We start from the raw sequence: 25,517 nt of genomic DNA, 5'->3' as shown, positions 1-25,517 counted from the left end.
TCTATATTGCTAGTCATAATTAACAATATTAATCCTGAAGATGCACTGCACTTTGTGCCAATAGCAATTCAAATATTACTTCATGGCAAAAAGCCTATTCTGTTAATGCAATTGTCCCCAAGTAATGGAGAGTCCTTTGTCTTTTCTGTTCGCTCCCTGTCTTTTCCATGGTGATGTAGCCATTCAGCCAATGTAGAAATCCCATTTATCAGGTCTGTGAGTGCTCCCATGTCTGATCATCTGTCACTGGCTTCCTTACAGTTCAGACATCCCTCTATTAGCCAAGTTCCAGGAGGTCCTTCATCCCCTTCATCCCTCCTCATCCTCCATCCCCCGCCCCTCCTTTAAACATCTTCTCCACCCTTCCTTCCCCTCCTCCCCATTTCCTCCAGCATCTTCACCTGATGGAGCCGTCAAGGGAAATCATTGTCCAGAAGATGTGCTATGTGCTTCAGGGGGTCTTAGAGTTACTTGGTATTCCATCAAATACATTCATTAATGTGTTAGTTTTTTCCTCACAACTTCATAGCATAGACAACAAACCTAGCCTCAGAACATGAATCAACTAATGCTGCTCATAGATCTCATAAAATTTAATAGAAGGAAAAACCCAGGCGTAATTAATAACATTAACTTCTGTCTTTGTTCCAGCCTATATCAGTGAACTTTCTGTATCTTGTTAATTTTTTTGTTTTTGTGAAGAATGGTAGCATATTATGATGTTCCCACATCCATACAGCACATTACTGCCTCTCCAGTATAACCACTAGCAGTGTGTAAGACATCACATACAGGAGTAGCATCAAACTCAGAGGGCATCAGCTTTGGCAACACCTGAACAGGTTGTTCTTAAAGCAACAAAAACACATATTCACAAAAAATAATGGGTTAATGGGTTTACTAAGTATAATGGGTTTATAATATGATATATTAGTCATAATAAAATCAATCTGTACTGAGCTAAAGATTAATGGGTGATTCTTATAAGTATCCATTATCTAAATCTACAAAACCCAAACTAAATGTACACAGCATCTCCTGAATTACAGAGTAGTAAGAGAGTACAGAGTAGTGGGGCTAACTTCATTGAGGTCCTTCCAACTTGTCTAACTTGTCTCTTAGGATACATTTTAAATGCAATACTATCAGTTTATTTAATTATTCAAAGTGTAAGTAGCTTTTCTTGTGGTTTTGGCGGCATGTATTCAAACCGCAAATACAAATAAATCAATTATTTAAGAAGAAACAACTTTTTTTTAATCACTAAACATTTGAAACAATAAGTATGATAAAGTTGACTGCACACACACATACTATACAAGCAAAAATCATACTGCACATAGTGCATGAACAAAAGCACGTATGCCCTAATTGTCCTTCAGCTTTGCACTTATTATTGAGACTGCACTGTTATGTGGGACTTGTGACCCTTAGTCCTATTCAAGCAGGTGTGACTTGTTAAAATTTGATCATCTCTAAGAGTGTCTGTTTTCAGAAGCACACAGAACATGCAAGAAGATACCTACTGTAAGATGTGATTAATTTTTATATAATCTTTGCATTAAGACGCTTGTAGAAAATATAACCTTGTACTATGGACTCAATGAAAACACTATTAAAGGGGTTCAGAGCTGCATAGCTGAGCATGATTTGTGTGTGTGCTAGAACAAACAAAAGATTTTCCTGCTAAACTTAATATAATGGAAAAATAATGAACCAACTAGCCTTGCATTAATCAATCTGAGGATGTTTTCACATCTGCCTTGTATAGTCCGATTTGAATTGAACTCTAGTGCATTTGGTGCGGTTTGTTTGGGCAGGTGTGAAAGCAACAATTGCACTTGGGTGCAGACCAAAACAACTGTACTAAACCTAGTTAGAAATTAACTCCGGTAGGGTTTGTTGGTGGAATGAATGATCCAATCCATCTGCAGGAAATATTGTGTATTTTGGACTAAACCAGCTCTTGTAGCCAGCTGCCCTATGCATTATGCGGGGCTGAGGAAGAACTTTGTATTGTAAACATGAAATGAGGGTTGACCTCGAGCTATGATGAAATATGTTGCCTTCTCCTCGTCCACCAACTGAAGGCAGCACATCTTCACATAATGTGAATTAATACATTGTTTGAGAGACGTTGCCTTGAGGTCCATGCAAATGTCTCATTTTGTTTACATATCATATATATTAGTATATGGCATAAGTGATGACCACAACTATACAGATATGGCAATTCTGTCGGTTCATTTTGGAAAGATACCTTGCAGGACCAAACCAAACTGACTCAAAGGCAAAATACAACAAGTAGCAACTCATCCACTGATTTGGGCGAAGCAAACTGCTCAAGACATGGAATGTGATTTTGAAATTTCATATATTTTCCAGTACACCCTCATGCCTTTATGGGGGATGATAGAACGCGTTAACTGTATAGACAATTATGAAGGGTAATGCCAGAGTTTCAGTTTTTGAAGGCCCTCTTATCATAAATTGAGCTAAACATAGCTGACAAGAAAAAACTATTGAGTTATTTGATGAATTAAAGGTATAGTAAGCGATGTGGGAGAAAACGAGGAGAAAAGTTGTTGATACTTGAGTGAAAACCAAAACAACCCCCACCCCCTTCGTGCTCCTTCTGGGGCTCCTCCCCCGAAGTTCATGGACATGCATTGTCATGGTAACGGACGTAACCTCTGCACAAGCTGACCAACATGGCGGGTCTGAAGCGTCCGCTGTGGGACGGAAAGTTAGCTTTAGTTTGACAGCAGCATATATTTCTCTGATAGTACAGGTGGCTAGCCTGGCTAACACCAGACCGCGTGAGATTATTGTGATAGCAAACCTGTGTTTACATGTCTTCATGACTGTAATCAAAGCAGTGAACAAACACCAGATACACAGCGAGCAACTATACAGCAGCTACGTTGTAGGTCACGTTAGCACGCTGCTAACGTTAGCTGCGAAGCTAATGTGCAGAGCATCAAACAGCTGTAGTAACAACTCTGCTACTTTACAGATAACATCACAACAACAACATCCTGACTAACTAGACAGTGAGCTGAATGTCAGCGGGTGACATAACAGTTTATGTGAAGCAGCGCTGATGTTGCTCACCTGTCCGGCAGATCAGCGTCCGCCTTCACTCTCCGCTCCTCCGCCGGGTCTCCGTTGGTCCCTCCGCCGGTATAAAACCACACCGATGTGTTCGCGAGTCTTTGTCTGGTCAAAGTCCTTCTTTTATATTAAATGTTCTTCTAACTTTGTCTTCTCTGGATGTTTCTTGGTCACCTCTCTGTCTCCACTATGTTTGTACCAGACGTTTCTCACTCCAACTGCGTACCCCTCAGTCTGACCGTGAAAATTGCATGCTGGGAAAAATAAAAACACTGATTCTACTTATATGGGCATGAGGCGGGGGCAAGGGCGGAGTGGGGAGGTTGCGAGGGCTGGATCTCGAGGACATTGTGCAATCAACCTGTCAATCACGACGTAGCCACGCCCTAATGCATACCCTGCTTTATCGTCAAATATAAAATCAGGGAGGCCAAAATTTCACAAATGAACATCATACTGCATTGAAGAAGGCTTTAAACTAGCGATTGAGACCATAAACACATTTTGAAAACGTTTACTGAGGTAAGAACTCAAGTGAGAAGTTGGTGAATTCTCCATTGACTTGTATAGAGACGAAAGTCCTTTTGACACCAAAACGGTCGCCCCCCTGGTGGCCTCTTGATAGAATGCAGTTATAAGTTACTTCCGCGTTGGCCTCATTTCAGAGGACCGGAACTCCCCGCCTGGTTGGCTCGCTCCGAGCCACATATCTGCTAAATCTCAGAGCCCAGGCTGTGTATTGAGACCGGACTTTTTTTCAGCGCACACTTAGAAGGGACAGTTAGCGAATAGTGAGGAGAGATTCTGTGATTTTGACTCAAAATGTATTGGATTATTATCGCTTACTACACCTTTAAGACATCCTTTCAACTCCTGACCTTTCCTGGCAGGGAAAAGTACAGGCTTTATAAGATATACACCTGCTCTAATTCCAAACACATCACAAAATGCTGTTTCTGTTTATCTTTGACACATTCATGAAGATCCCACAGAACTTCTAATGAGAAGAGAGTGCTGCTTCTTTAAGACAGTTTCAAATCGATGCTCAGACAATAATTCAGTTCCAGCTCTTCTCTGCAGTCAAGGAGCTGCATAAGGTAATCATGGTAAGATAGATGGTCCATTTCACTGAGATCATTGCTTTTCCTATTGATCGCCCGATGCAGGTCTAGCCTGAGTCCAGACATGGTGCTGAAGAGTTATATACATAGCAGCAGAGGAACATAACATGCACTCACTGCCCCCAGCTCTCCCACACAAACAGATGTTGATATAATAGGTAGTTTCAACTAAGTGAGTTGATGGGTCAGAGATGCAATTCAACTGAACTAATTCCCATTAAGATGGCCTAGCTACTCTTTATTACTTACTCAGGGAGCTAGTTAGCAATCTGTCTTATTTTCTGTTTATTTTTCTTTGTTAGACAGCATCCATGTTTTTCTCTTTACAACCACAATATAGATGGCAACCTTTTTTGCTGTGATAATCAGTACACAAGCTATGCAAATGGTACAAGGCACAGCCTTCTCTGGACATTCATACACTCATACAGGAGTGTTTGGTTTTGTTGTCCTTTTTTGTTCTGTCTGGAGGAAACTTTCTGCTACAGTGCCCACACAGTATTGAGTAAGCATCTGGAATGAGTCATAGCCCCTCTAATGGAAATCCATTTAGCTTGGTCTGAAGTATAAGACTGCGCAGGGAAGCATATCGTCACGCTGAACTGAACCCCGGGCTATCTTTCAGCACAGGCAGGAAAAGCAAGTAACATTCAAAGTAAAGACCATCCTAAACAATCAACAAAAAAAGGTATTATTTGGTCATCTTGTGACCAAGCATAGAAGAAGAGTAGATGTGTCTGTGGCTTGATTTGACTACTTTTTAGTTTTTACAGCCCTCTCACTGCATACCAATATGACATAGAACATTTGAAGGAACTAATTATGTATTCTTTAAAAGGCACCTAGTCTTGAGTGATTGAAAACTGGGGAAAAATATCCAAAGTGTCCTCACTGAAAGACTTATCTGATTTGAATGAAAAGACCCATGAAGAATATGGAGCAAAATGCAGATGCATGGATCATTAATATTTACATACACTTCAAGCCAGGGAGAATTGGATTTTGAGGCCGGCCTTTTAGTGTAATGTATGCATTCTGGCTCTTGATTGTGACGTTGCTGCAGCCTGAGAGGCAAACTGCGAATACATTTGAAGTGAGTCTTTTAATGGAGACATGAAAGAGGGCCTGTGAAGGTCAGTCACTCAGTGGTCCTGCAAGCGATTGTGTTCTCCTAAAAATGTTTGGGTTACTCGAAATTAAATAAGACTGGTTTCACTTTCAAAGTGGTATTGACTGCCTTGTGCAGTCTTCTCTTTTACCAGTGGAAATATGAAGCTTAATGTTTTCTCTGAGCCAGATGATCATAAACATTGCTGCTGGTGGATAAAAGCAGTGAACCACTAAAATATCTTTTCAGGAATAAAAAAAAGCACTGCATCTCATAAGATTGAACCCTTTCATGATTTCAGTAACCTAGATTCATGAAACTGATTTTGCAACATATAAAAACAAGTAAAACACCAAAATGGAAGTTACACGGTCATACACATTATTTTCTGGTTATCTTGATGCTCAGTGTTTTCCAGTGGAAGAGGTGTTAGCGTCCCTATTAAAATGACACACGTGCTGAATGAGTAATGAGATCCATCACTTTTTTGTCTTTTTCTTCAAGTTTGACCATTTGTCTTTCTCTGTGTGTGTGTGTGTGTGTGTGTGTGTGTGTGTGTGTGTGTGTGTGTGTGTGTGTGTGTGTGTGTGTGTGTGTGTGTGTGTGTGTGTTGGTTCAAAAGATTTTGATTAATTTACAATTCTGCGCCTCATCACAGGCTCCAATTTATTTTCAAGTCCTTCAAGGTAAATCTGCCACTGACTGGTGATGAGCATTGACATACTCCCTTCCAAGGACACACCCAGAGACAATTAGACAGATGAAAAACACAGACAGGACTATTAAACCACCAATTTGAACTATGTTCATTTTTCTTCATTCAATTCAAATATAATGTGGTTATTTAGACACCATAACCTCAGACCTAAATTTCAAAATGTTATTTGCTCTTAGTGCGTAATGAATGAATGCCATGTTTCGTTCCACAGCAACAAGATGTGAGCTGTGGAGGTTTTTATGGCCGTATAATAACAGTGTCTGTGGGGATGACACCTGTCTTATTGCTCTCCAGATGCTCTGCTCTAACATCAGGTCATTCAGAGTCACAGTGGGATTGCGTCAGCCCATGATTGTGCCATGTCTTTCAAAGCCAGACGTCATTACTGCAGCTCTGTGCCTGTATTCTCAATTTACTCTAACAAGGCTCACACAGACCACTGTACAAGTGTTGCTTGTCTGTTAATATCAGGAAGCACCTGCTGTCTGTAAAAGCCTCTGGTTTGGTTCCCTTACTCCTGCACTGTTTAATGCATCTTCAGGACACTGACCGGAGAACCTGGCAGCAACAGATTACATTAATTAAATGAAACTGAAAAGGAGATAACTACAGGCTCTTGCAATTAGTTAACTACTAATGAGACACCATACTGTAGCTGTTTCCTTACTCCAAGCAATGCTCGATGAGGTTAGAAAGCATTTGATTGCAAGATAATGAATATAATTTACATGTAGGCTATATCATATTAGAAAATTAGAGTTCAGATCCACTCTACCACTTCCTAATTTTGGCTACAGCCAGGAAACAATTATTCTCTCCTTTATGCTCATTGTTAGATGGGTCCAACATTGGTAGTTTAAGATTTTGAGCTTCTTTTGCACAGTGCACTTCATTTTCTTGACTGGAGTTTGGTGCAAAGATTGATATAGTAGCTGGAGCCAGTAGCTGGCTAGCTTAGTTTAGCACTAAGATTTGGGAAAAGTAGGAAACAGCTAACCTGATTCTGTGCAATGGTAACACAGCAAATTGTTCTATTTTTACATTTTTTATATACACGTTAAACAAACATGGATATAACATATTCATTTGTGAGTCTGTATTCTGAGAGCAAATATACCCATCTCTCAAAATGTTAAACTATTACTTCACATTTACATTTCTTTCTTTGGCAGACACTTTTGTCCAAAGGGACGTACAAATAGGTTACAATCCAAGCCACTATAGACCAAGATTAAGTGCATTAGCAACACTCCTGCATGCAAAAAGTGCCACAAGCCTGGCTTGTTCTTTTGAGAAAGAACAAGAGAAGGATCAAGCAATAGAGAAAGCACATATAAGTACTCTCGGAAGAGGTGGGTATCCAAGCAATTTTTGCAGAAAGAAAGGGATTCTGCTGATCAAATCAAGTTTGGTAACATCCACCACAAAAGGGACCACACAGGAGGAGAATTAGAACTGAGATTTCCTGCCTCACAGTGACAATAGTCTTTGTTCATTGCAGATCTTAGTGGACAAGAAGGCACATGTAAATGATGTAGGTGGGTGCTGTGCAAGTGGCCACTCTGTGGGCGAGCTTTAGTGACTTGAACTTTGTGAGCAGCAACAGGGAGCCAGTGGAGAATAATGAAAAGTGGAGTGGGCTGTTTATGGCTGGTAGAAGACCAGATACAGTGTTCTGTTTTGGCCTATTTAATTTACCATAACTGCAAATTTTGTTGATGGAGTGGAATCAGTAAATCAAATCCTTATTAAATGCTAATGCCAGTTTCAACTCACTTATCTGTAATAAAACATTGTTAGTACAGCCTTGACCTGGCTGGTGAGAAAAGGATGATCAGCAAGGCAGAAGGTTAAAATCCTGGCTGCTTCCCTGATGAATCTGGGGTTACACTTGAGCATGGTATGCTACTGATGGGAGGCAATGCCCAGAAAGTCAAGCTCTGATGGACACAGCCGTTATGCTGCAGGCTATCAGTCAACTCCTGCTGATTCTGAATGCAGGCCACCATGTGCTTTGCTCTGGCCCAGGATGAGAGGAGGTAGGAAAAGTCAGCTCTTTCTTGCTGTCTCTGTGTGGGCACTAGCACGTTAATCACAGAGATACACAGTCTCTTTCGTCTGGCCTGAAAGCTTTGTCAGTCTCCTCACTGTGTTGCGTCTGAAGAGAACGACAGGCTGGACAAACCAACTGGCTGAAGCTGCATAATGATTCCTGCTCCTCTTGAGCAAAGAGCAACTCACACATGAACAAAAATAAAAACTGCTGCAATAATAGGCAATTGGCCTTCTGTTTACGTGCTGTGTTCTACTTTTCGCTTTCCTCCTTCTTACTACATTCTGCCCTTTTCATCCGGGTTTGCAATCATCCTCACACAGATACCAAGTCTCCTAAAGGAGAATGCAATTCATCAATGAAAGATGTGGTTTGTTTGGTTTATTTATGGTTGTTGTGGTTGCTCAATGAACTGAATATGCAAGTCCACTTTTTTAAAGATGGCTGCCGGTGATCTTTAAGAGAATACCTTTGCGTGTGATTAAAAAATGGCATCATGAACATAAAAAGCAAGAAACGAGCAGGATAGGAATGGAAGACATGATGAATAACATGGTTTGAGTGATTTCTAATATCCATAACTATCCAGGCTGCAACATGATCGACCACACACTCAATAGAGGGCAGGTCATCTTTCCATCTACTTGCTCTCCTGTTCCTCATAAGAACTGATAGGCATTGATTCTGCTATTTATCACAAAGCTAACATCTATGAGAGCAGCGCACTGTAACAATTTCTGATGAGAGAATATGAGCCGTTCATATCATATGGTACCCTGTCAATAGCACTCTTACCACTTAAACAAATTACCTTATTATTCATTATTCATTCATTCAACCTTGAAGGAAATAAGCCACATAGATAAGAGCAGGAATGAGTGTTATAATGGAGCACTGACTGCTGATGTTACAAGAGGACAGAGTCACAGTACTTGAATGCCACCAGTGAGTTACAAGAGTGCTCCAGTACCATCTAGTGGTGGCTTCTAGGACACACAACCATTACAATACAAAGCCTATGAAATGTCCAACATGTTGCAGAGAAAGATGAAATCTATTATTACAAATACTAGGCATAAAAGTCTGCTTACCACACTCGCTCTGCACCACTTTTCTCAGCCACTACAAGGTTCTATAAATCACTGCTCACCAACACATTAACTCAAAGTTTAGCCCATCCACTGCCCTCTGACTGAACTGCACAAGCTGTAACTGTTTTTTGTTTTGCATGTGTAATGTTTCCAGACATTTGAATGTCATAATGTAATGTGTATCATACCCATGTACAGTGCAGTTTTTGCTATTATTTAGTGAATGTGCAACAATACCCTACAGTACCAGAAACACATTTGACCTAATATCTGTGATGTTGCTGAACTAATTGATTTAAACTAAATCTAATATTAATCCACACTTTTGATTTCAGTTATTGTGCTTGAAATGCATACCTGGGTGTTAGATGATTATCCAACAGTGATTAGTATAATTTTAACAATGTAGGCTCCAAGATGTAGTTTTTGTCAAAAAGGGTGAAAGTCAGTGTGTTCAATTTAAAATTGCACCTTCCTAGATAAAATGTGTTTCACAACAAAGGCCAAAAGTGAGACATGAAATGTGTGTAAGGGTTAGGAGCGGAAACAAAAAAGGGTTTCAGTATTACACCACAAGTCAAGGGATCAAGTGCACTGGCTCATGTGCACTATCTCTCTTTCAAACATCATGATTGCCTGAATCTTTTTGCAAATACTCCACGTACTCTTGTAAGGCACAAGAAATATATTAGCTGCAAGGCCAAGACACATTTGGAGTAGGGTGTAGCTCTGGATCTAAGGTGGGTTGTTGATTGTAGGTAAAGTTGGTGTTCTTTCCCAGTCTGTCAATACTATCAACTATTCCAGTGTACTGGAATATACAAATTCATGCAATACCAGGCAGATTTTGCATACATTTCACATAGCAAATATTGTACTTTCACATTTGGTTTTGACAGGTTATATTAAAAAGAACAACATGGAGATATTTCATAAAATTCTTTATTCATAAACTTGATGCAAGTTTACAAATTACTTTACATGGTCAAAATCACCCTTGCAATGGAAAAAAAGAAACCAAACCAAAAGCATGCTAACAGTGCATAACTTTATAACCCGGCCACCGCAGTTAATGAAGCAAGGAACCCAGAATCAGGCTAGTTCAGACCTCAGATCAATATGGCGCTTGCCAAAGCAGAAAAGGTTTTTGTTAGTCAGACAACTTGTGTTGATTTAAGAGAAGCTGTTATTCAGTGCACAAACGACTTGGGTACACTGTTATTCAAAAATGTCAGGTTAAAGATGTAGGCTCACAATTGTTCTGATGGCACACAAATCTAAACTGCTACTTTTTGTTGGGAATCCTGGCATCTTCAAAAGGTAATCCGAACATGTCGTACATGTGTCTCCTATATCTGACCTGTTTCAATAAGCAACGCACATGGAAAATTGACCTTGTGCTCTGAAAGGAAACCACTAGTTGAGTAAACAATTAATGCAAAAAATGGATACATCTAATCTTTTTACCACCCCAACCAACCACACTTTGCCTTCAGTAGCTTAGGGAAAAACACCCATTGATATATTGACATGCAAAATACAGCAATATCAAAGAGACAGGGTTGACGTGTTCTTAACCCCTCATAAAGCACAGGATGATATGAAGGTGGGATCAAATCCCTGCTCCCGATATCTGATCATTCCAAAAACTTTCTTGGTAATTATTTATCAACCTTAATGGTACTCAGAAAATCTAAATCAAGTGTGTGCAATACGACAGCAAAACACACTGCAAAGCCTATTGGTGAGACGAGGGCATCATTTTTAAATGGCACCCCGAAAAATGATTGACACATTCAATCTCGCATTTTATGACGATATTCTGAAGCAATCCTTTGCAAAGTCAAGTGTGCAGTATGTATTCCTGAGTTTGCTTCTCCAGAGAATGCAGGGGTGAGCTCGACAATGTGACCAGAATGAAGTGATTAGTACTTTACCAATGGCATCACAACAGCTAACAACCATGCCAATGATCCTTAAGTCATGTTAAAGTTTTACTTGTGGTAAAACAAGAAGGGAGTGTGACTCTTGTCATATCCTTAACATATGTCAGACATGTGCTGGACATGAAACAAGTTCTGTTTTGTACCCATCTCTACCTGTTTAGAAGATATTGGTAATGTGACTGAGGTTAGTATTACTGAGAAAATTCTAAATGAACGCAAAAATGAGGAATGGCTGTATGAATTAGCATAACTAAGCTTTCTATGCTGGTTTTCAGGACAATATACTTAAAACAATGCAAATAACCACACAATAGAACACCCACAACAAACGTGTAACTGCATTAATTGGAATGCTCCACACAGTTTTCTGCATATTATTCACATTACATCAAAGATTCGGCGCGTGAGGGGTACAGCAGTGCTGAGAGTGGTTATGAATAGTAACCAGAGAGGTGGTAATGGGAAGAGCTGGGTCCTTCCTGTAGCAAATCTGAACAAATATTTATCAAACCTGAACAAATATTCTGGAAATGGAACGGACTCCAGTCGATCTTCCCAGGTGTGAGGCCAGTAGGTATGTGGTCGAGACTATTGCTGTGAATTTGTAACTCTGGCTGCTTTTTTAAACAGCCATGAGGTCAAGGAAAAGTCAGAAGATAAAGGTCACTTTTTTTTTTTCCCAGACTATTACGACTGCAGGATTGGCAAAGTGGTCAGGATGTGAACCAGCTACAAGAACTAAGCAGGTGATTACACTGTTAAGACTACTTTTCTTCAGTACAACAAAACTCCACAAGACTGTGTCTTCACTGCATAGCCTTACTGAGGTTCATCCGGTTTGAGTGATTAGATATGAATAGCCGAACCTCTGGGAATGCCAGAAACAGTTGCGCCTACGCCATCATTGTTACGGCCATTGTAGTAAAGAGGTGCCATCAAATAAGGGGAATGGTACTGTCATTGTTGCCAATAACACAAGGATTACAAATCAATATATAAAAAAAATGAACAAAACCGCAGTAGTCATTAAGCTTACATAAGAACATGGTGTACTTTTGTTTCCTTCTGCAAGAGTACCCATGAAGCAACTCTTTCTTATTCTAAATGGGTCTTGAGAAGTTGCAGTGCCCTTGCTGTTAATAGTCAAGGGTATATACTAATACAGTCTCTGCCCAGCCAAAGACCCAGACAAGGTTACATTATAAACAATTAAATCCTTTTGCAGAAATACAAATTTACATGTTTACATGTGGAGTTAAAATCAACTACATTACAGTGTGAGCCGATCCCAACACACCCCTACTTTGCCTGGTCATGTTCCTTTTGTTTCCAGCCACGCCACACACTAATCCTCCCCTTGCAGGGAGTGGTCCAGTAGCTGGTTGTGATGATGATGATGATGATGACGACAGTGGTCTCCAACTTTGGAGCTAAAAAGGATGCTGTTCATTATTATGGACTGTCCCACTCAGGTCTGCAAAGGTGTCTTTATCTTCCTCCCAACCTCAGGTCTTCAAGCTTTAAAATATATGAGGTTTGAAAGCGAGCTGGCCTCAGAAGCATGTTATTCCAGAGGAGGGATCTTGGCATTACAAAGATAATACATGAGCACAATATTACAGGAGGCTGTCCATGGAGAGACAGGTGGTGGCGGTGGTTCCTCCCACCACCCAGCATTTATATCTCCGTTCCAGCCACCACTGCATCATATCCAGGAATGTCGCATGCCATTCTCAGATCCAATATGTGGCCACACAGGCAGTGTGCAGCGCCTGGAGCGTCAGACTGCCACCGCTTGAGGATAAAATCATGCTGCACCTTTCAACTTACAGCTAGTAAGTAACCTTGGCATGCTCGCTGCCAAAACCAAATGGAGACTTTGCAGAATGTTCGAGTCCACTGTTCTCCTGGAGTATGGGATGAATGTCGCAATGGTAAAATGAGATTGTTTCAGACAATAGATGTACAGAGAGATAAATATCTGAAGAGAGGAAAACCTTGCGAGCAGCTGATGGGCTTGGATGTAAATTTCAGGTGTGTGTGTGTTCATGTGCTAGTTTGTGGGTGGTCACTGAGGAATTTGGTTTGAAGTTCAAACTCTCATGTAGAGAACAAAATGGTTTGTACGATTAAAAAAAAAAAAAGAAAAAGAAAAAAAAAATTGGTCGCAAGGAAAAGGGAAAAACAAAAATCTAAGACATATGGTCCCAGTGCAAGAAAGGCAAGAGTCTGTTTTAGCCATCCTCCTTTGGGGGTGTGTACCAGCCTTGAGGAAAAAGCACAACAACAGAAAATGACTATACATTAGGGAAAAAAAGAAAACAATCCACTGTTCACCACCAACAGTATTGCAGGTAGTTACATATTCATACATTCACATACACAGTACTCTTTATTGATTGCAGTAAAACATCTTGTCATTGTGATTTGTTTTAAGTGATTATTGATAGAGAAAATAAATATGAAACTTTCTGCTTGCCATATTCTACAGATCACATTAGTAACACACTTCCTCATTGACTGTTATAGTTAGGGGTTTGATACATTGCTCATCTAAACAAAAGGGTTGCATTACATCTTAAATTGAAAAGACAAGATTGGAACCTAAATTTAATCCTAAAATCTGACCCCTTCAATACAATTAATGGTTTCTGACAACTACCAGTGTTGTATTAGTCATGTTGCAAACAGCAATAGGATGGGCCAATACTTTAAATTATGGTCAGTTGACAGAAAACACAATTGTCACATGAATTAATCTATGAAACAAACACAAACACAAATACACACACAAGTACATTGTATTCTGTCTCTCTGATTTGTAATGCAAAGTGTAGCTCTCTCTTTTATATTCTTTTTATGTTTGATACAATTAAATATAGCTCAATACAGTAGCCCAATTTTCATACTCTCACCTGCAGTTAAATGTAGTGTGGGCTGTTGTTCAACATATTACATGCTTAATAACCAAATTGTTGTCCAAACTATTATTTAGCAGATATACCTTCCATAATCAAACAAACACTGGTGTGCTTCTGTTGTGTTGGTAAAATATTTGACCTTCAGTGTAAACTATGATACATGTGAGAAATTAAACTGTGTTGTCAGTAACAAACAATTTGATTTAGATGGGCTGGTGTGAAATCAGAAGTAATTGAGTGCAATAAAGTGACTACATACATGTAAATGTTATCCGTGTTTGGTACGTACACACCAGTGTAAGCACTCATTTCCCTGCACTTTGATGCATGGGAGGGATTTGGTTTCAGTAAACAAGGTCAGCAATACACTCTCTATGAAACTGGAGACAAAAACACTCACCGTTCTTTTCGTGGATCTGAACCAGGGATTTGTAGGACTGCTGTGCTCTGGCAAGATTGTACTGGTTCTGCATTCAAAGATGAAAATCAAGTCAACTTTAGAGTGTGCACTGCGTTTATGATGACAGTACAGAACAGGAAACAGCACTGACAGCTGTTTTCTACAAGCAAAAAAAAAAAAAAGAAAAAAGCTTATCGCACAATCTCCCATTTCAAAAGGAGAACTGTCTGTATGGTGCAGTTCAATGAACACACAGTCTCCCCTTGTTTGGTTATTCATACCAGGCTGCTTTGACACACAGATGCCTGGTTATTATAACCAGTCACATAAGACCTGGCTCTGCACCTGCACTTCAGCACACATCACTGCTAAACAACAGAACTACACAAGACATTATGAAAATAGTGACATACTTTTCGTACTTCATAACTTAATGTCACAACTTCCATTCTACAATCATATGTATTTATGGATCTTTACAATTACAAACAATGCTAACAGTATCTACAGTAAGAAATTGCAGAAATACTATAATGACCATACAGTAACTATGGATATTGAAGAAACCCCTATTCAAGTGTTACACCCCATTCACCCTAGATCAGTCAGACTATCTTTAAGTTGTATAAGGGGTAATGCTCTTCATGGTGGTTGTTTTCCAGGACTGAAAGAGCTTTCATACAACTGTCAGTAAGTAGATGCAACATCAACAAAACGTGCACTCCCAAAACAAGCTAGGGTGAAAACTATTCTAATTTTAGGATAGAAGGGTTAAAAGATCAAATTATAGGGAAAGCTCTGATTAAAAAAAACTTCGCATATTCATTATAATGCGAACATTATGCAATACGAGCTTAAAAATAAACAGTGCTCCATTTGCCCTTGATCCCCAAAGAGAAAAACTATTTCAGTAACTTTTGTTAAAGGCATCCAGTGAGCTTAAAATAGCTCCTACAATGAAATGATGCAGAGATTTAAATGTAAGGAAAAAACATGTACTTTAATAATAATCTTGATCAAATTTGCCTGTTACACTTAACTCTTATCTGACAGGGGAAAGAAGAAAGAGAAAAGGATGAAATGAAACAGTGATATCAACCTATTACAGGACATTTCCTGACTTTAAATGAACCTTTGCTGCTGCTTCCTCACTTACTTTATTGGCTCCAAACTGCACTCTGGCTTTTCCTTTGACTAAAGTGGCATTGATCTGCATGATGACAGACTCAATGGAATAGGCACTGCTCCAACCCTGCAATCAGGAAGCACAGTGTCAATAAGAGTAGATTTCAAAATGTAAAAACAGATGTAAGTACAATGCATTGAAACACTTTATATAAAGCAATGCAAATTGACTTTCATTTTATTTTGAAAAAAATACATTTGACATACCTGTTTGGTGAGAAGTTCCATGCACAGGGCGCCTCCTCCGAGAACGTAACTAAAGCAAAGATAAAACAAATGAGCAGAGGAAGCTTTTTCAGAACAGTGCAAGAAAGCCCTCTTCCTGTTTGTATGTCTGCACTTTTTAATCCCCCCCGGTTTTAATCCCATAAACTCTGCTTCAACTTGAAAACGGACTATGGGGATGGAAGAAACTATTAAGTGTGCATGCTAAATGAACTCACCCTCCAGAAAGCACAGGCGAAACTACCCGGACAAACGGTGGATCAAAGGGGAAATTATCCTGTAGACACAACCGGCAAAAATTGTTCATTTAAAGACTTCAAAGCCTCCCGAACACTTAAATATTTTATTTTCAATAAGTCAGTTTTACTCACTTTATATGAGAAGTTTAGTAAAATGTAATCCATTCCTTCCTTTTCCTTTAAGACTTGTAAATCACTGTGTAAGGGGCTATCTGGATCCACTCTGTTGGCATTAAATGATGTTAGTCGGTCAGTGTTTATGCTGACACAGAAAAAACGAAACAAAAAACAACATGATTTTTTCTGTGGATCTAAAAGGTACTTACGTCCTTAGTTTGACGTGCCATTCATACAGGCTGTCGTTAACAAGCTCGACTGAATAGATACCTGCAAAAGAAATTGATTAAATAATAGTCTTTAGACATCTCTCATTGCAAGACCTAGTAACAACTGTAACAATTGAATCTCCCTTTTCATTCTATAAACTAAACTAAACAGTAATGCAGTGAGACAAAGGTTTGAATGTTAGTTTTGAATTTGACAGGTACCTCCAGTCTCATACTACTGTCAGCTAATTCTGCACCAGTCATTTGTTGACAATTGATCAAAATTGTTGGTATATCTGCATAATATCTAATCATAATAATCTTCAAAATGGTTGGTATTCATATTTCAAAGAATACATTTTTCTTTGCCTATAGCCATTTCTAAAGCACACGAGTTGTATATAAATAACAGTGAGCGTGGTGCGGACCTCATCCAAACAAGATGTAAAAGGTACTTGAATTTCACTACTCAAAATGCTTTGCTCAATACATCATACCTCTTGTGTTGCAATGTTTATATTCACCAAAACACATCTATCATATAAAGTGGATACAACAGATGATGACTGGATGACTGTAGGTTTGGATCTGTGTAGTTTTCATTCTTTTCATTCACATCTGCACCAAAGTACAGACCTCTGTGTGGTGAGCATTACCTGTCTTGTAACTCTGAGACCTGTAGATCTCTCTAAGCTCCTTCATCAGGCGGTCAGAGGCTTGCACTGAACCAGACACTGCTCCCTGCAATAACAATAATAATAATAATAATGATCATTAAACAAAAATAAATAACAGATGTAACAATGCAGACAAAGAACATGGTGCTTTGCTCTTCACCATGAGGGTAAACCTGTCATCTGTACTCAATGCAGGCCAACATCAAAGAGAAAGCACTGTCCTGCAAGATGTCACTATTTATTTCTCTACGCTCTTTGAGACTATTTCACCAATCTACAAAATATAAAATATATATATACACAAAATAAGTGCATGAAAAGCTTGAATCATTAGCTCTTAGTTAGGATCTAACTGTATTTTTGACACATTGCAGATACAAGGACAGGCACATAGTTGAGCCACTGAACAGAATGATGAGCAAGTTGAGAGCCAGAACAAAAACAAATCATTTCATAAGTTTATGCTGCCTTGAAGGGCAGACACTGAAATAAACCTGGACATGTGCTGTATATAGAAACAAGTTAATAAGCAGGTCACATTCCCCACTGTCAGATAAATTAATGACATATCTTATAACTGCCTTATTTTTCAGCTTTTATTCTTCTAAAACGTTCCCATTTGTCATTCAGTTATTTAAGTGGCTGCCCTAAAAACAACTGACAAAACAATTAGCAGCATACATATATTTTATATACAGACATCAATCAAAAATGGTATCTACCAAAGGACATACATTCAAGTGGTCCTGCCTCTGGTTCTTTCGTATCTTCTCCAAGATGGCCAGATTCTCCTTCTCGATGCCATCATCCTCTGATTTTTTCCCATCGACAGGCTCCTCCTCTTTCATTTCATAGTGGTCCAGATCCTCTATGTCCTGGGTTATATTTGATATGTCAGACAGTCTTACAGCACAGTATACTTTACTAAATGGATCATGACAGCATGCAATTTGAACAGTGTTGCTCTTGATTTTTGGATAATCATTTTAACTTTTGAGGCAAATCTTTATGTTCCCTAATGTTGTTAATTAATTGCTAGTTCTTAAACCAACTGTAAGGTGAGGAAAATAACTCGGTGCTCACTCTGTTTCACCTCAAACACCCTGCACCTGCTCAGTGTCTTGTACAGTGATGTCGTTCCCTGGAGCTAACAGTGCAGCAGAGAGGCTGCTCTCCACTGCTGCAGACATGAAGTTAATAATAACACAGTGGAGCACTCTACCTCCCCTTATTTTGTTATTCTCATCAGACTGTAAGATGTTTTAGACTTAATTAATTAATGCAATTACCTCTTTAAAATAAAAAGGCAGTTTTGAATCGAGAATCAATTTTGAATCAAATCAGACACAGACAAAGGAATCAGAATAACATCATAAGATTCCTAAAGATTCCCATTCATAATCCGCACCAGGCACCTGGTTAATATATTATATAATATATATATATATTATTATTAATATAATAACTTACCTCTCCCATCTCTTCCTCCTCCTCTTCTTCGGATGTGACCTCTTCTGTTCCATGCTACACACACACAAACACCATAAGACAAGACATTAAATCAAATTGCATACAGTGAACAAAGGAGTGTGCAGGAGACTCAATGAGCTGGCTTGTTCTTTTATATGTCAGAAGACCAGTGTTCACTGTCTACTGATAAACTTGGAGAACATCATCTCAGTTATAATATAAACATGTAGTGCATAATCCTTAATTAATTATTTCTAGCCAGTGTCCTGGTGTATCATACAATACCAGGCCATTGGGAGGTACATGATAAGAACAAACTAAGGAAGCCTTGCCTTTCGGTCTTGTGCCACAGGTCCTGCAGGGAGGGGCTGATCCAGCATCTCCACATCGGGATGTTGAGGAAGGTTGTACAGCCGGCAAAGGTCACAAATGAGCTTCTTCAACTGCTGCAAAAGCTAGTAAAGATAAACCACAAAAAGGAGGTTAAAGAGAGTGCAATAAATCGTTCAAGATAGCAAACACAGCTACACAACACCACCACAACACCACCACACAGCAGACATGTAAACATCTGGCAAATAGCTACTGGTGACAATACTATTATTCATGAGTTTGTGAGGCAAAGAAAAATTACATTTACATCACTCACCAGTGTGTTGCAATGTATTCTAACTACTATCATGGGACACTGTAAATCTATCAGAGAAGCAATGTATTTAGGCTAATTACTTAAATAAGACAAAACATTTTAACACAATTTGTTATTGTAAATAAATAAAAGAAGACAGATCCAAATAAAAAAAGACTACACAGTCATTAGGCTGCCAGTGTGCCAGTGTGCTCGGTTCGTTTTTTGCAAATTCAGTGCAATTCAAATATAGCATGCCATGAAAACATCAGTGCAACAGTAAAACACTGATCTTATCTATCTACAGGAAGGCATAGCCTGTCTCTTTCACAACAGTGTATTTTTATATGAATGCAGACTGCAGTGTAGAAGTTATGGATAATTTCCTTCTGTCTAAAAAACCTGACAACAATCCTATAAAAAGCTTATTTGGTGTCCTACAAACAGAGTATGCAGCATGGGTAAGTAGGCTAACTAACACATACATAGTAGGGATGGGCATTTCAAGCAAAACTACTGATCAATATTCACTGGAAACTATTCAACCATTCTTTGAAGATCCCCACCACCCCTCCAACGCATGCTCACACACACACACACACACACACACACACACAGAGGGAGAGAGAGACACCCAATCACCATTTTCACAGCCATCTTTTTATTTTGATATCATGTTCTTCTGTGATACAATGCGTGTCTCAATGAGCAAGAATCTACTACAGAATCCAATTAAACTGTTAAACCCCCAAAACCCTTTAAAACACAGAATAATGGAGTGTGCCACCTCCATCCGCATAAAACACACAGACAGAAATGGATCATTTCTCTCTGACAGGACAGGTTATTGGCACTCAGCCTGTCATACTCCAACTCAGTATGTTTACAGCAGCATGGTCCTGACTCTTCAGGTCTAAGAAAAGCTAACAAAATCCTATATGCCAACCGCAAAGCCAAATAAGGGAACATTATTATTTATAGTACTTCTCATATAACATATCAATGTTAATAGAGCTCAAAAGATGTTTGTACAAGTTATTTTCTATCAATATCATAACAATTTGTGAAAATTGGTGCTGACCCAACTAAGCCATAATGATACTGACTGTTTCTAAACATGTCTAAATTCTGAACATACCTGAATGACAGCAATGTTCAACTCCATATTTGTATTTGTTTTAAATGAGCATTTCCATATGGTCGGAATGAAGATAGGTGCACTGTCTGTTAAAAGTAAGTCCTGCTGTGGAAAACATCCTCGCTGGTGACATTGACGTTGCAGGCACACATAAGTATGCCCTTCCTAATTTTGCCAGTTGTGGATATTTATTTGCGTTGGTTTTCCTCCAGTTCATGGGATCGATGAGGAAGGGTGGACACTTGGCAGCACTGGTTTAGTTCAGTAGTTATTTCCATGTTGTAATCCTCAGCAAGCAGGACTGCGATGGCAGACACAGCATCACTTTGTGGTTTTTGGCCAACAGCTCGGTTTCATCCTGATTCAACTGTGACCATCTCTTCCATGCCCTCGGGCCTGCTCGAGAGGAGATTGCACACCTTTGCCTGCACAGCGAGTTTAACATCATCATTTGTTAACCTCAGGTGTTTGTGCCTCAGATCCAGGAAGCATGCAATGTATGCAACCTTGCAAGCCTTGCTGACATCTGCAGGTGCAAGTCGTCACTCCAGTGAAACAGACATGGTGTGCTTGAATTGAGACACTTTGGGTAACCCTCTTTGGAATTCTTTGAGGCTTTTTTGACAGAAGAGTTGCTTCAATGGGGTAAACCGTGGAGATTTGATACTCCAGTTTCTCCACACAATGAAGTACAAGCACATTTCAGTGAGAGGCATGAGCTCCTCCATAAAACCTGCAGCTATCATCAGTCAACTCAAGGGTTCATGCATCTGATAGTTTGGTGAACGCTCTTTCTGACGTGACGGCAGATACTGACCATCTTTGCTCAAGCAACGGCTGGAGCACATCAGGAGTAGAATTTAATTGCGTTCAGCAGTGATTTGGGCTCAGGCAAGCTCTGCAGTTGTTGCTTTTTGTTTCAGTGCTTCTGTTGCGGTTGTATTGTGACGGAAATAAGAAACCAGGAAACTGACAGATGCAACCACATGGTTTATCTGTTGAAGCCTGAATCCATCGTTTATTCATGACATGTTTTGGCGATTACTTGGAGTGAATGTGCAAAACAAGGCTGAGAGTCACATTCCAGGCGTTCAGTGTTGGCTAGCACCATCTTGGTTATCATGTATGGTTTCCGTGGCTTTTCTGTTTAGAGACCAGTGTTCAGTAGCAGTGGAAAGCACATTTGCCAGGTTTTATACAACTCCGGCATTACTTTGGTCAGCAGAACTGCACTCTATATTTCCCAGCTGAATATGTAATGACAGGTGACTATTACATATGATTCAGTTATAAGTGACGTCCATGAATGCGTGGTCAGCGACTATTTTTCAAACTCAACGGACTGCACAGCTCACTTAAATATTTTCATGTTGGGACTGTAAACTCAAGGTTAACAAAGGCCATCACACTTTGAAAACCCTTCCCTTCAACAAAGCTGAAGCATTTCTTTAACTATCAACTTTGAGATGAGGGCTGTTGTTTGCTCTGCATGTGTACTATCAAACTTACTTTGTCTAGCAATATAGCTAGCTATTAATTGTGGTTCTGTGAATGGGCCACCACCTTTTGCTGGCTGCTTTGCTCTCAAATGGCCGTGCACAATTATAGACTTGTAATATGCTGATTACCTGGCAGAGTTTGCACCGCACCTCATTTTTGTTTATTTTTCAAAGGAGTTCCACATGGAACATGCTATAGTCTTTGCATGTTTGTGCATTAGCATCAAGCCCATCTCACAGCGCTTTAGCAAATGCTGTACTGCCCTGGTGTGAAAAAGAATGAACGTGTGAAAAACTGAATGGATTTTATCTGCGACTGGTTGTAACTAATGTTGATACCAGACTCTGGTAAACAACAAGGGAAAATGTTGTTTAAGACAATAGTCACATGAAGTATTCAATTTTTATAAGTTGTTGAGCATCCCTGATAAAAGATCAGCTTGTCACATTTAGTCCCCAAAGACTATCCCGATGATCTAAAGAGGCAGCCATTTGGTCATAAGAACAGAGCCCCACACATTTCTGCAGCATATGCAAAATGTTTGTGTTTGAAAGGCCATACTGTAAGAAAACTTACATAAGGCCCTATTTTGGTAAACCTTGGGAATATGACAATGAAATGGCAAAAACTCATTGTCAGTGAACACTCTCAAACAAGTCTGACATTGGAAAAAAGCCTGCACAACAACATTAAAAAAGGACAAAAAAAATGTATGGTGGATAAATAAAATCCAACTTTAAGTGCACTTAGTATTTAAAACATCTAAATAAGAGCCAGTATAATCAGTCAAAGCCCAAAATAAAGCAGCAGTTACAAAAGATTATTTAGCACCACAATTATCAGCCTCCTTCTATCACAGCAGGTTGACATGATGTCACAATAATGCAAAGAAAATGCTCCTGCTGTGAGGCAGCCTGGTCAATACTTGTTAAGCCATGCAATGCAGTTAAGTCTCTTTTCACCCAGTCATGTGTCAAATACCACACACATGCCATAAAAGTGTGTTCTGTTATGATATCTATGGATCATTATTGAAACTTCTCTGGGTATTAAAATGGTCTGTTATCTTGTAACTAACTGCTCTTACGTTATAATTAAAAGATGATCCAGTGACAAAGTACACTTCTTTGGGCAAAATGTTGGATGACAAGGCTTTGAGTTCATCCTTTTACAATGCATCATAAAACTGTCAGCAGATTCTCACTACCTGTACAGAAACCCTGCGCTTCAGTGACATACAGTGAACCAAGTGAATCACGATCATTACCAGGGTGCTGCCTTTTCTCACATCTTCCAAACGCTCCAGTACTTGTGTTAGGCTTGGGTCATCAGAGTCCACAAACCATATAGGCGGCGTAGATGGATAAGACTCCTAAACACAGTTGAACACAACAGAAACAAGACAGTTAGCTTTCAGCAATGCGTGTGACCTAGCTTATGTGCCTGCGTGTCGCAGGGTTTAACACGGTGTCTGTAAATAACTTATCATTTAGGTTGACGACATTAGCATTCAGAGTACAGTGTTAGCTAACAGCTAGGGTTGCTTATCGATAGTTTGTAATGTAGGACTGTCATACCAGCAAAACCTGCAACCTTTGCTGCGTAGCTCCAATTCACACTAGCTAATGAAACTACGCAAAACCCGTTCCGCATAGCATCAGATTATTGCACAGTTGTGGAGGTAGCCTGCTACCTGACTTAGCAAGTTAAACAGCTAACTTTAGCTCGCTAACGAACAACACGGGACGCGTATAAATCCCGGCGCTTGTATTTATGTCCCCTTACCGTTATGTTACAGTGGATAATTAACAGCTTTTCCCCAGTTACATTAAACTGGCAGCTCAGCTCATCGGGCTTCCAGTCAATGATCCGGAATCGTTCGTGGTTTGGATCAAAAATGGACTCCAAAAACTTCAGTTCGGCCTTCAGCCCCGACACCGACATCTTCCACGCATCTCCGGCCGGGCCGCTGGGGAGGGGGAGAAGTCGGGACTTAGCTTTTAGCTAGCTAAAGCCACAATGCAAATCTCACAACTAAATCTGTTTTTTAAAAGTGTCCAAGTGGCGTTGGGGTGCCCCGTTGGATAGAGCTGGACACCCAGTGTCAGCTATCAAACAGCGCCCGGTCACAGTTTTGGCGCAACCAGACAGACTTGCCGATGAAGTAGCTTACGTTAGCTAGCTTTCAGCTAGCGTTTGAAACAGCGTTAGCAAGGCGATGCTAGCCCACTGTTGTTGTCTTTCCGTCTATTGTTGTTGTCTGCCTATGATAACAACATGTTAACGATCTCACTGTGTCCCGTGGCCGTCTCCGTTCAGTCCCATCGGACAGCCCCTTGTTACCTACTTAACTGGGAAACACACATATATAAATTCCCAGGATCTTAACTTATATCCCGATGAAGGGAAAGTGTTTTTCATCCCGGTGCTCAACTGTAGCTGGCCTCTTGTGGGGTTTAAAGATGGCGTTCCGCAATCTCCCTGTTCCCGCAGAGTCCCAGCATTCAGCGCGTCCTCACTGTATCTGAAGAGCAGAGAGAAAAAGTTCACCACAGTGGATAATTTGAGTTAATCAAACATCTGTGTGTGTGTGTGTTTGGGGGAGGCAGGAGGGTGTTGATGTTAGCCCAATACTCACTTGTGACGTATCTGTTATCTCTGTTTAATCGGCAATCTTAACAGGCTGGTCATAAAAAGGTGTCTGTCATTAGGTCTTCAACTGAAAAATATCAGGTGTAACAGTACCCCCACTAATAGCCTCTTAGGTATACATGGTACATTAGCTAAACCTGTCAAGGTTTTAATTGTAATTCTCACACATTTATAAGGGAACAAAATCAAGATTGCTCAAGTCCCAGTAAGATGGTAAAAGTAAACAAGAAGCAACACACTTTAAAATTGCCGAAATATTGATATCATAATCTAATGTAATAATCGTTATGCAAATTATTTATTTCCTTCGGCCATAAGGATGTTAAATGCTCAAAATGCATAACAAGCATAACCCACTAATCTTGGTTCTTTGCATCTCACTTTTCACTTAGTGTCAATGGTTGGTGCTGATGTTGTGAGGATGATGATGCTGTTAAGATGCTTGATTGTGGATGAGAGCTGCTGTATCTATTGTTGTTGTCTTTTACTATATCTTATTCTATTTATTATGACTGGGCTGACTGAAATGAATTGCCCTTTTGGGACTAATAGTATTGGGACTAAGTATTCTGATTCTGATTCTAATAATACATAATATATTAACTAAAAGTATAAATCTTTTTAAATTAATGTCTCAGCACTTAGAGTCCAAGACAAATTTCCCTTCGGGGACAATAAAGTATCTATCTATCTATCTATCTATCTATCTATCTACAGTATCTATCTGCCCGGGGCCGCAGAGCTTCAGGGGACTCAAGAGCCCCAGGTTGACTGTGTATCCGTTTGGCTTTCGGTAATTTGATTTCTTGCAAATTTGTTTGGGAATTTGCACCACAAAATTACAATACCAGCTGGGTTCTGCATTAGCACATAATCTTGTGACCCAATCTTGTAGATGTACTCTGTGTCAAAATCTTGTTTGAACACTTTAATTACATTTGTACAGACTAATTGAAATACAGAACACTTGGGCCAGGTGGTGTTCAAATATAGGAGATCTTACCT

At 39.6% G+C, this 25,517-nt stretch overlaps 1 protein-coding gene across 1 annotated transcript; it reads right to left on the bottom strand.

The window, feature by feature from the left end:
* Positions 1-10,131: 10,131 nt before the first annotated feature.
* ube2q1 (ubiquitin-conjugating enzyme E2Q family member 1) lies at positions 10,132-24,335 on the bottom strand. Its single transcript, XM_053337535.1, has 13 exons — positions 23,646-24,335; positions 23,128-23,232; positions 18,927-19,049; positions 18,595-18,648; positions 17,859-17,999; positions 17,104-17,188; positions 16,448-16,508; positions 16,254-16,344; positions 16,101-16,159; positions 15,865-15,913; positions 15,629-15,724; positions 14,473-14,539; positions 10,132-13,417 (listed from the first exon to the last, which is right to left on the bottom strand). Exons 1-13 carry the CDS (start codon positions 23,802-23,804, stop codon positions 13,386-13,388), a joined length of 1,122 nt encoding a protein of 373 aa, XP_053193510.1. The 5' UTR covers positions 23,805-24,335; the 3' UTR covers positions 10,132-13,385.
* Between the last annotated feature and the right edge of the window lie 1,182 nt (positions 24,336-25,517).

The sequence above is a fragment of the Scomber japonicus genome, chromosome 1, assembly GCF_027409825.1.
Source record: "Scomber japonicus isolate fScoJap1 chromosome 1, fScoJap1.pri, whole genome shotgun sequence".
Classification (NCBI taxonomy): Eukaryota; Metazoa; Chordata; class Actinopteri; order Scombriformes; family Scombridae; genus Scomber; species Scomber japonicus.
The sequence above is the reverse complement of the archived record's forward strand: the minus strand, read 5'-3'. Positions and strand labels throughout refer to the sequence as shown.